General features: G+C 34.3%; 1 protein-coding gene across 3 annotated transcripts in view; it reads left to right on the top strand.

Moving 5' to 3' along the window:
- SCN2A (sodium voltage-gated channel alpha subunit 2) overlaps positions 1-13,010 on the top strand; it is a 138,402-nt gene that overhangs the window by 106,355 nt on the left and 19,037 nt on the right. For all 3 annotated transcript variants that reach the window (XM_043894754.1, XM_043894753.1, XM_043894755.1), the window contains 3 exons: positions 5,109-5,229; positions 9,614-9,768; positions 10,917-11,090. In XM_043894754.1, coding sequence (XP_043750689.1) covers positions 5,109-5,229; positions 9,614-9,768; positions 10,917-11,090 — 450 coding nt within the window. The remainder of the gene's footprint in view (positions 1-5,108; positions 5,230-9,613; positions 9,769-10,916; positions 11,091-13,010) is intronic.

Genomic DNA, 13,010 nt, shown 5'->3' with positions numbered 1-13,010 from the left:
TCCTTCTCCAGGGTATCTTCCCAACCCAGGGATCGAACCCTATTCTCCTGCATTGGCAGGCGGATTCTTTACCACTGGGCCACCAGAGAAGCCCTAGTAGAGCAGAATACTGAATTCAAGGACAAGGAGTAAGAAAGGAGAGAAGGCTGTGTAGAGAAGGTTTGGGTAAGCAGTGGTAGAATGGTTTCAGTAAAAACCCATCTATAATTTTATCCTGGAGAATGTATAAATCTTCAAGGGAAAGTTTTCCAGTGGAATAGTGATTAAAGAATTTTTAAAAAGCTCTACATATCCTAAATGTAAGAAAAAAAAAATTGACCAAACATGAATCTTTGGGACTTAAGGGTTATTTTTGCCATCTCAAGAAAGATATTTAAAACTTTGCTATTTATGGGTTACAGAGTTTTGAAATGTGTCTGTTATAAAGACAAAAATGATTATTTAAATAATGTAATATGATGATAATAACAGTTTTGATTTTGCTTTTCCTTACTAAGAAGAATAATTCCTTTCTATTATTAATGTGTCACTTTGGCCTATCCCACAGGAACCAAAACCATCACTTTCATTACTTTGATGTTAAGATTTTTCACATAAAATGACCTAGAATTCCTTAAGTACAGACTAGAATTAGGATCCACATGGAGCAAAGAATTGTCATTCTTGGTGACCAAAATAGATATGGAATACTTGATTTAATCTATATTTTAATTATCTCTCTTTTTTAAAAAAAATCTTAATTTCTTTTAGTGACTATCGTTTACATTTTCTTAAAAATATCTTAACTTCATAAAAAGAAAAAAAGTGTACTTTTGAAAAACTTAATATAAAATGATGTTTCTGTCCCTTTTCTGTGTTATGTTTTAAAAAAATGCTTCTACTTTCTGAGAGAAGGACTATGACTTTGGCAGATGTCTGGTAACAGTTTGTCAGTGATGTGGAAAGTAAAAGTTAAAAGTACAGTGTTTAAAAATAAGAAATGAAATATTGTAACTTGATATTTATTTATCAGATCATTAAGCAAAATACAGTTCTGCCCTGCTTAACTCCTATGATTATGGTGACCCGGCTCTTTGAGAAACCTAGCAGACTTTCAGTAGTAAGAACCATGTACCATGAAATTTTCACTTAAAAAAAAAGTTCAGCTAATATTTCACCTGAAAATAAATGATTGCCAGTGCCAGGCATAGCAAATAATTCTCTATGCGTGTTTAATTTCTTGACTATCCTGACACTGGAGGACATCCATATTTTAAGGTTTGAGTAGGGAAGGGCTGTACTAACAGTACCCTTCAGTTCACTTGTCTTCCAATAAAGAAGCACAGATTATAATAAGGGAACCTAAACATCTAAATTTTACCAAAGCGAAGAAGAACTGGTTTTATTTCTAACTCGCTCATTTTTTGCTCTCCTAGTCATGTGGCATTTTGCAGTGAATGATGCCTACGTTGGAAAATTTACAGAGAAGCTTTATTTGAAAGTTATTCTTTTAAGTATATTAGTACTAATAATTCCATATAAATGATGTACATTTGACAATTCTAATTGGTGAATTTGTACTGTAGTTAGAATTAATCGAGATTACGACCTTATCTGAAGCTGAAAGGTTTTCATATTCTTAATTTGATTCATTTGGATTTTATAGACTCTTTATAGACTCTTTAATGCATTTTAACTGTTTTAGTTAACATATTTTATAATACTATGATATTTGCCTCATGTGATTTTAAGAAAGTCCTTGAATTGATGTTGTCAGGAAAGGTTTTATAAATCAGAATTTCTTGCCTACATTTCAAGATTGTTATTTAAAGTAAGGTTTTTAATGAAATGTCCCAATGTATATTTAACTTTATATTAATACATATAAGAATGTGACTATAACAAACTAATACTAAGTTCATGGTCATGACACCTGGGAAGCAACAGTATCCCAAGCACTATTTTGAACCTACAATGTTTAGTTACATATCACATCTACTAAATGTTTTAAATTGATAAAGATTGGCTTAACTCATGAACCATCAAATAGTTTTCTAGGGAATCCTAACAAAGTGGGATACAGAAGACCTTGAATCCAGCTACTAACTCAGTATGCCTTTTGACAAGATAATTAAAGCCACATTTCTTTCTCTAACTAGACACTGGATTGGTTGGTGTTGAGGATTAATGTACACCCTAGCTTTTTAATTTGTAGAACATGTAGAGGTACTCAAGTAACATGTAACAGGTAGATCCTGTGCTGTTCCACTTGAGGAGGAAGATGGAGAAGGATGAGATTGCCTTTCCTTAGAGGGGTTCCATTCACTGCTGAATTGTAGATCCATGTACATAGAGTAGAAAGAGGAAAGGCATTGTCAAAATGAGTTAGTGTCAGTTTTCCTAACATTTTCCTAATACTTTCCAGAATTAAAGTACACTTTATTTATTTCATAGTTTATTTTATAGTTTCATCTTAGGTCTGATTAATTGGAAGCCTGGTGTTTAGACAGCACTTCTGATTCTAAAGGTCATTGGTCATTACTTACGCAAGTTAGAATGTGGAAGAGATTTGTGTTTCTCTGTACTGACGTGAGAATGTTATGTGTGTTCCCTTGAATGTGAATGTAAAAGATAGGAGGTGTTAGAAGTAGTTAGTGGTAGAATAAAAGAGTTCCTGAATTGGGCATTCATTCGTTTATTCAATGAACATCTATTAAACACAAACATTAGTGATAGTTCCTAGAGAGGCAGAGATGACAAAAGCATGATCTTTGCTTCAGAGGGTTAAATCTGGTGAGATACATATTCTAGAAACACAAAACTTTTATGTTGCACCTTTAAAAAATAATCTGACCTCTAACTATACAAATGTCTGACTTCAATTAGAAAGATATCTATTAATTCAGTGTCGGTACTAAGACACCACACTAAATGAAAGGCATTGCAGTTGATGTTACAGAGATCACCTGGAAACTTTTGAATATTTTAAACCAAGATTCCATGGAATGTTGTCTGGTGACTTCTGCTAGTCACTATCAAGGACTAGCCTTCATTATTTTATGAAGAAGCTCATTCATTCATTCATTTTTAATTTTTTAAAATTAATTTTAATTGGAAAATAATTACTTTACAATATTGTGATGATTTTTGCCATACATCAACATGAATCGGCCACTGGTATACCTTTTTCCTGTTATCCTGAACCTCCCTCCCACCTTCCCTAAAGAATATTTATAGAGTACCTGAGCTGTATATACCTAGCACTGCTGCAAGTTCTGATGCAGCCATTCACCAGTATGGAGCACCTTGAAAATGGATCATCAAAGAAATTCTCTAGAGAATCCTGGCAAAGTGGGGTACAGTAAACCTAGAATCATCCCCTAATCCCTAACCAACCCGTAATTGCAATGTGATCCTTTTTCCTAAAAAGAATGTTTTCCATTTCTTGTTTGGGCTCTTTGTAGTTAGATTAGTTATAACTAAGCTTCACTTATTCTGATTACTTATGTCATGTTTCAATATCCAGTAAATAATATGATCAATATTTCAGGTCCCAAATATTATAACATCTTCATGTAAAAAGATTGATAGGATAATTTAGCTATAAAGGATAGGAAACTAGAAAAAGTCATGTAATATTTCATCTTAGAATACTGTATATTCAAATTCTAAAAACAAAGATATTATAATTGAGTATCTGTCCAATGTTGTGATATAATTGGTAGTAGAAAAGAAATCAGTAAACTTCAAGTGCCTTATAATATGTAATCCTTAATTTTAAATGGTTTGGTTGAATTTAAAAATAATCCTGAACTAGTTTTAATGGAGGAGACATATGATATTTATGCCTGTATCAGTGGTATTGTTAAATTACACACAAAAGTATTTTCTGTTATAGTGTGTATAAATATTTTTACTTTATCCACACCACTATGCCAAGGAAATATTTTATATAAAGAAAATTATTTTCAAAAAATAAAGGAACCAGCTTCTTAGGGAAATCCATAGAACCCAAATATAAATATAAATAAATAAAAAATAAATATAAATAAAATGTTTCCAGTACTGAGCACAACATCTATTTTAGAATGGGTTCAACATACTTCAGTGTGCATTTTATCATGTGCTTATCTCATCCCCTTTATAAAGTAGCTCCTGTCAGCTCAGCCATCTCCTAATGTTATGCACTGATAGTAATAACATTGTAACAGGTCCGAGAATGCTGTGGCCCAAACTACTCTGATTCCATGTGGCACTCATACCTGGCCCTGTGTCTTTCCTGCAGCATTTTAAGACCAGGTTAAAGACTGGATCCCTTCATTTATGCTGGCCCCATGAACGACATGACTTGGCTAAAATTTGTTGCATTTCAAGATTTAAAACAACTTCTTTGTATTATATTTTTCTTTCGGTGGTATTTGATTTAACTTAAAACAAAACAACAACCAAAGATTCATTTCTGCCTTTATTACCTGGAGAGGTAAGAGTGCCAAAGTAACAAGTAGTTTCCAAATGCACAATGAAACGCAGGAGTGCATTGGCCAAAGAGAATGCACACAACCAGCTCTTGCTATAAAGCTAACAATGTGCTGCTCCTTTCAGAATTAGAAGATTAGAGAATATGTTTAATAACAACCAGTGGTAAATGTTTTCATGTCAATGAAAAGTGGATAAATTTAGACTTTGCTGTTTATGTGCGTTTGATCAAATCTTTTCTGCATTTGACATGAAAATACACTTGTGCAGCTTCTGTTGGTTGGGTCACAATTTTAGAATAAAACCAACTAAACTACTTCACAAAAGCAAGATCACAGACTACCATACGACTCTGGCAGCTTATGTAAGCTCTGCATGATTTTATTTCAGAATCTCTCTTTATACAGGAGCTTAATCAAAGATTACTTAAGTTGTTAGCACCACATTTTTAAAGGAAAAAAAAATACTGTGGTGCTGTATCTAATCTTGTGACCCCCCACCTCTACCAAAGCGGACTGGCATTATGTTTAAGATATTCTTAAATTACAGATCAAGGAAATGAATACAGAAGACTTAAGGGCACGCCTTTGGAATTTTTATATTATAGATTAAAGAAACTATTTTAAAAGCTTTTCTGTGGAATTGATTTTCAGAAGCTAAATGCAACTAGTTCATCTGAAGGCAGCACAGTTGATATAGGAGCTCCCGCTGAGGGAGAACAACCTGAAGCTGAGCCTGAAGAATCTCTGGAGCCTGAAGCCTGTTTTACAGAAGGTAAGGAACAGAGCGTGTACGCTCCTTAGACCTCTCTCTGATCTAGCCGTCTCTTCTCTCCCTCTCTGGCTCATTCTAATCCTCTATAGGTATCCAGCAACTGTACATTTACTTGTTTGTTGGTTGCTTTTTCTATATCAAAGCATAGATGATTTTTGAAAAATTAAGATTTAATTTATGGCATCAGATCTGGTTTTCTACTTTTGTGAATCCTGTTCTACTCTAAGAAATGCTGCTAACTCTCTGGGTCTTTTGGTGGCCTTGTAGAATCTTTGATAGGCAGGAAAACTAAATCATACATCTCTCTCTCTACCTTTAAGAAATAAAAGAAAAAAATTTAAGTTGAAGGAGTAATTTACTGTTTACGGTTTTGTCAGGTTATAATGGTACGAATGGATTAGTTTACATTTAAAACTGTCCATGAATACTCTGCCATTTGATATCGGAACACATTCTTAAATAAATGTGGTTATGTTATTAAAAAGGAACTGTCCATGAATAACAATTACCTGTATCTGTCAAGGTCAAATATATATTATTTGTTCTGAATTATACTAGACAATCAATAATGAAATATCAAAATATACTGAGTGATACAGTATGGGACACTATGTCATTGGAGTAATACTAAAAGGATTTTGTGAAGAAAGCTAAAATTATGTTATTTGAGGTGTGGATCAGTTATCTCTGGAACAATAATAATGTGTACCAAAGCACACAAAACTTATCATATAACAAAAAACACATCTTTGCTCACAAGCCCATGGCTGGCAAGATGATCTTGCTGATCTTGGTTGGGATTAGTCATAGGGCTGAGGTCTTAGATGAGACAATTGCCTGACTCAGCTCCATCCACACACTGGCTCAGGCTTGTCCTCATGGTGAAAGAAAAGGAATGAGAGAGGAAGCCTAAATGCCAACCACTTATCAATCCTCCACTTACATCAGGTTTTCTCAGTCTTGTTCACCAAAGCAAAAGTGCCAATCTAGATTCAATGTGGGAGTGTACCACAAACAAAGAGGCATAAAATATTAGTGCAATAGCACAGACCATGACAAATCTCTATTGTAGGTACAGAACTGTTTCTCTAAAACCCTAGAAATCACTCCATCCTTAACTCATTTTTTGTTTAATATCTATTTAATAATTCATCCTATATCTTAGCCCCAAATTCAATACCATATATTAATTGCTTAAACAAAAGTTTATTTTAATAATGATGGTAGTAATGCTATTTAATTACAACTAATTCTAGAAGTGTTCCCTTCATTTTCATTTCATTTAAGAACATTAAAGCTGTTTAATTTGAACTTTAAGCTAATTTAAAAAATATGTGGTTATGCAAGTGTCAAAATTGATGTCAATAGATTTAAGAGTTTTGCAGATGAATAGGTTGCATATACCTATTGCTTTTGGACTTGAATGCATTAGAGAAAACAAATATTTATGTATTCATTGTCAATTTTTAAATTATTTCAGAGGAAGAGATATTTTTTCAGCATAAGTTATGAGGGAAGCCACTTTTTTCCACTCTTTCCTCCAAAATTCTGCATATATTTCAATGAAGTTAGTTGATTTTGAAAAAAAATTATGACTTCACAAAACATTCAAGAGGTTAGATATATCACAAAAATAATTTATGTAGCATTAGTTGTTATTCTTTCCCAGACAATTAGTTTATTTTTAGGGTCACAATATAATAATAATATTTATGGTAATATCAACATGTTGGGGTCCTTTAATGGACCGGAACCTTGTGGCGCGGAGTCGATGATAAGAAAGTGAAAGAGAGAAAGAGAGAGAGAGAAAGAGAGAGAGAGAGAGACAAAAAAGACCCAGGGACCCAAGCTCTGATGGAGCAAAGGTGCTTTAATGATTTTTCTATGAGTATATATAGGCTGCAGTACAAGAAAATTCTTTCGGGAATGATAGAGATCAGAAAACCAAATGTACAGCAACCGTTACCAAGGGAACAAGGGGTAATGTTAGTCACAAGGTCAGGAGACAATCCATATCTCAAGAAAGGGGAAGGAGATTAAGCTGTTTTGTCCTAAGGAGAATGTTTACTAAAGGAGACTCATGCTTGCCTCACACAATGACCTCAGTCCCTGGGAGCAGCGTGCTGTTCCGCTTGAAGAGGGACAAAGGACTCATGAGAGACAGCATGTAGGAATCTTCCCGTCAAACATTCCCTGACATCAACATTTGTTTTTTGTGAAGTTAAAAAACATTTCAGTATAAAGCATCACCAACCATAACATTATAGAAAACAATAATAAAAAATACTTAGACACTCAACAACCAACGAGAAGGCAACGGCACTCCACTCCAGTACTCTTGCCTGGAAAATCCCATGGACAAAGGAGCCTGGTAGGCTGCAGTCCATGGGGTCGCTAAGGGTTGGACACGACTGAATGACTTCACTTTCACTTTTCACTTTCCTGCATTGGAGAAGGAAATGGCAACCCACTCCAGCGTTCTTGCCTGGAGAATCCCAGGGATGGAGGAGCCTGGTGGGCTGCTGTCTATGGGGTTGCACAGAGTCAGACACAACTGAAGTGACTTAGCAGCAGCAGCAGCACCAACCAACTTTAACAGTTTGAATATTTTTGTTGTATTTGCTTCAGGTTTTTTAAGAATAAATCAGATACAGATTTGACCCCTTTTGTACCCTTTCCTTATCCCATCCTTTGCTTCCCTCTCGGAAGTGAACCAGTGTCCCAAATTTGGCATTTATCCTTCCCACTAACATTCGTCTTTTTATATTGAACAGTATTTTTTCATCTCATATCCTTTTTAAGGGAAAAAAAAAACTAATTTCAGTTCCATCTAGTTCATTACAACAAATATTTTCAAGGCATGTTACTCTTCTTAATCCTTTAGGAGACAGAAATATGAAAAAGATCACCCTCAAAGAAACAAGAAATATATGTTATTTATTTATTACTTGAGAAACTAATAATATTTAAGAGGAACTTCATTAAATTTTCATGAAACAAAGTATATGATCAGGCTGACATTATAAAGTAGCATCTGATAAATATCTGTGCATTAAAATATTATGCTTCTTCAAAATGAGGTTTCCATTTTTCTATTCATTGAACAAGAGCTCTCTGTCATAGTTAAGCCTCTATGTCAGGAATCTTCTCTTTCTCACACCCCAGGGCCCCCATATACATGTGCTGCCAGATCCTGTCAACTTAGTAGACTCTTTTGCCCCGATCATTGTCACCACCATCACCCTTGTTTTCACTTTCTTTCATGTTACCATTGACTGAATCTCCTAGACTCCTGGCTACTTGTCCATCTTTTGTTTTCTATCCATCCAGTGCCTTGTATAGGCATAGATCATTCTAAATCAATATTCTCATCAGGTAAATCTTCATAACCCCAAATAAATCCTTCAGTGTTGTCCCCATTAGGTAGCACACAAAATCTTAAGTTCTCTAACTGAATCTTTCAGGTCCTTTTCAGATTGGCTCTAGCTGTCTTTTCTGGTGGTAATTCCCGATTTTCTGCTTCATACAATTTCCAAACTTCCCTGCCACCAAATTTTATTTATTTCATTGCTTCTCCATTCCTTCAAAGTTTAACCCCAAATCCACTTCTTCTGTACAGCTCAATATTAGGAATTAACGTGCTGGTAAACTCTAACAATATTTTTCTTTCTATAACTATGATATCTATGGACAAATCTTCCCTACTTGAAATGCATACTGTTTTTATAGAGACATGGTGTTTTGCATATTCTAGTATTATAATTGTCCAGTATAATTCCTTGAATAAACAGGTATGCAATAAATATTTGTTGAGAAGCCTTTGATCTAATAGACCACAAAGGTGTTTGTTACATTATTACTGATAATGGCTGGAGTTGCAGAAACATACATATTCAATAATAGTAGGATATCTCAATTCTTGTTTATGTCTGGTTATCTTATTTAGAGAAGTATTGTGAAATTTTCCAAAATTCTATTTAGTTGTGACTAAAAGGGAAATGTTTACACTGTAATTAGTGAACTAATTAGAAATCACATATAAAGTTCAAATGTGAGTGGAACTATAGGATGGGGATAGGATGGAAATACTAACCTTTGGTGATTTCATTTCTTTCTCTTGTTCTGTACTGTGGTTTTATAATGTAATACATTATACTATATTATTAGACCATTAAACTAGCCCCATAAGCACTAAAAAATAGTTTTTGGATGAATGATTTTAAAATGTATAGATGATTTCTATGTCTACAAATGAAAGCCATCTTAAAAAATAAAGTTATTTATAATATATCAGGTAATAATAATGTAGGTGAATCTCCTACCAACACAAATATGCATAATCAAAGAGTGATATTTTTTCTTCATTTACTTTGACATATTTTAGACTGTGTGCGGAAATTTAAATGTTGTCAGATAAGCATAGAAGAAGGCAAAGGGAAACTCTGGTGGAACTTGAGAAAAACTTGCTACAAGATAGTGGAGCATAACTGGTTCGAAACCTTCATTGTCTTCATGATTCTGGTCAGCAGTGGGGCACTGGTGGGTAACATGATCTGCTCCTTTAGTTTTACCTGAAACCATTTACCTCTCCCCTCAATCAACCTCCTATTGCATGTTTTCACAAGAAGGTGTTGGTGAAATTGAGAGACATTGTATATTTTTAGCACAGTGTGAGAGGCTCGCTAAGTAGCAACTTTTATTGTTCTGCAGTAGGCCTGAGATTGAATCAAATTTAGATCAGTATGATTTTTTGTGAATATTTAAAGAACGACCCTTCTAACTTTTAGTCATCAGAACCAGTTCCTATTAAGAATCAATATGTAGACAGGGCATGGGATTATCAGCTAAATATCAATCTGCTTAACATCAGCTCCATTGCTGTGTTCACGCCAGTTCAGTAATACCAACCACATTGAATGATAAATGGATTAAATTACCCACAAGTAGCAAAGTGAGATCACTACAGACTTATTTTATATCTGATTTCACTCAACAGAATGGTCAAAAAACCAACAAAAATGAAAACCAATTTCTCCTTTCTCCTTGATCCAGATCACCAAGTCCTGATAGGTTTTCCTGTAAAGGAACTGTAAAGGGACTGAATTATTAATGCCCTTTTCATTCCAGAAGACCCAGGGACTCCTGCAAGTGAGTTCCCTTGCCCTTTCCAAAGAGCTCTGCAGAACAGTGGCAAAGGGAGGTTCTTGACAACTACATACATGTTCAGATTGAGCTAGAGAGAGAGAAAGCAAAACACTAATCCCTACCCCTTTCCCAAGCTAAGGGAACTCCTTGCCTTATATTTTCATCACTAAATGGGTTTAGGGTTACAGTTTTAGGGTTACAGTCAAGCAACTCTGCACTAAGCAAGCATATATGCATGCAGATGATTTTGTGCCTCCTATTGTAGACAGAGGCAGCTGGCAGCGTCTCAAAAATTTTAAGCTCTGATGGGATATCCTGATACCAAAATTTAAAGGTTATTTGAATTGATTTGTTGACTGAAATGCCCAATTAAGAGTCACTTGCGTATAGATAACTACAGAGCAAAATGCAGCTCTAGGAAGCATGAAGTCTTCCAGCCTTAGGCACCTGAAAAGATGCTTGCAAGCATGATTTTTTCTAATAAAATACCAGTTAGAGACAGTTTATGACAATGAAATTCAATGGAGTTTTTTCACTTACAGGCCTTTGAAGATATATATATTGAACAGCGAAAAACCATTAAGACCATGTTAGAATATGCTGACAAAGTTTTCACTTATATATTCATCCTGGAAATGCTTCTCAAGTGGGTTGCCTATGGCTTTCAAGTGTATTTTACCAATGCCTGGTGCTGGCTAGATTTCCTGATCGTTGATGTGAGTATTCTGCATGTTACTGTTTCATTTCATTGGCATGTGAATGGTAACTTCTAGTCCTCGCTTGGTGCCTGGCACATAGTAGGCACTCGATACAACCGCAGGACCCAAGTATAAATGATGGGTCCCATCTTCCCAATAAGAAAATGCCCCAAAACATTTTTTGCCAGAGTTTCACAGACAAAATAGTTAAATTAATATTTAAAATCCCAAGTTACGCAAAGCTATATATAAATGTAGAAGTTTTGCTTTATCACTCTCACATGTAACTGTGTTTAAATTCTTCACGGGCATCTTTGATGTTAGCATTTTTGGCATCTCCAGAACCTGTTGCAAAGTGTGTCCCACAGGTGCATTAGTAATTACAAAGAAATATGAAAGTCCAAGTAGCAAGAGACACTTCTTGATTTGTATGATCGTAGAAACAGATTAGCTGTGGGCCAATTACTTAAGAGTTTTATGAAACTATATTGGTGTTGAAAATAATCTATTAATAAGATGCAGTGCCAGAAAGTAAGAGGCTTTAAAAAATATGAATATGAGTTTATTCCCTTACTTCTGAGGGAAATTTTTGAAGAAGATCTTAACCAGACAAAATTTTAAAAATCAATTTTATTTAATTTTGAAGATATACTTCTTAAATGCCTTTAAATTAATAGCTAATTTTGTTTAGAAATTTAAGGCCTTTTGTCTAGGAAAAAACTAGGAGAGCCAGAGGGAACAAGGGACAGGAAGTCTGGAGGGAGGGGATAGAATGATACTCAGATTAATTAAGAAGAAAGACACTGAAATTTTTAGGAAAGAACAATGTGTGTTTTAAGTATTGAACTTAAAGATAATATTCTGTTGATTATAATAACTCCTTGGCAATTAAAGAAATATTATGATATATAAAATTTACATATACTAGAAAAAGAGAAAAATGGATTCTTTCATGAAAAAAGTTAGTTTTTATAATTGTAGGTGAAAAAAATTCAACTTAATTTAGTAGGAGTTTTCTAGCCACCAAACAGAAAAAATTTGTAAGAAATAAAGAGATTTCTTTGAATTTAAGAGACTAAAATATCTTTTCCTCTGCTGAATCTGCATAAAGCAAGCCTATTATTTATATTAACATATAAAGCTACATGTGGAATTATATCAAAAGTTTAATGGCAATAAAATGACAATAATAATACTTTAAATCACATGTGTTTGAGCACTGTGAGCAAAAGAAAAATATACCATGACAATGCCAGTTCTTTTATTTGTATAATGAGATTATGGATGATACTTTATTTTCTGTGTACAGAAAATACACTGTAAATGTTTAATAAAAATATCTTATGTTTACTATATCCATGTAATAATAAAGGCATTAAGTCAACACTACCTAAATATAAAGAAAATCTTAAGAGAAATCTGTGAGCTGCTGCTTATGTTACCTAGTATATTCTGGATGTTTATCTTCTTGGATTTAAGAAAATTATTATGATAATACATTAATGCTTTGGTTTATGTCAAACATATTTATCAATCATCTATTTTGTATGGAAGAGACAAATATGTATGCCATCTTCTGGGCCTATGGGAGCTTACAGGCAACTAGTGAGGATAGATATGCATACAATGAGAAGATGACATCTCTATTAGAAGTTTCATCTTCTTCACTGAGGAGGAAGCACAGGCTTCATGAGGGCGGTGCAGTGTGAACTGGCATTTGAAGGATGTCAATGTCAGCAGGTACAGATGAGGCAAGGACATCAAAGCCTGGAAAACACTGCTGCATGCCAAGCAGGGCTTGTTCAACCACCAAGTAGCCCTATAGGATAAGCTCTGTGCCACAGGGTGAGGGAAAGTAATTGGTTGATACTTTGTAATTGGTTGATAAGAAAGGTAAGTTGAAGAGGTTGAAGGACCTGAGATGCCATTCAAAGAGAT

This window comes from Cervus elaphus, chromosome 33 (genome assembly GCF_910594005.1).
Source record: "Cervus elaphus chromosome 33, mCerEla1.1, whole genome shotgun sequence".
In the NCBI taxonomy this organism is placed as follows: domain Eukaryota; kingdom Metazoa; phylum Chordata; class Mammalia; order Artiodactyla; family Cervidae; genus Cervus; species Cervus elaphus.
This window is presented reverse-complemented; position numbering and strand designations above follow the sequence as displayed.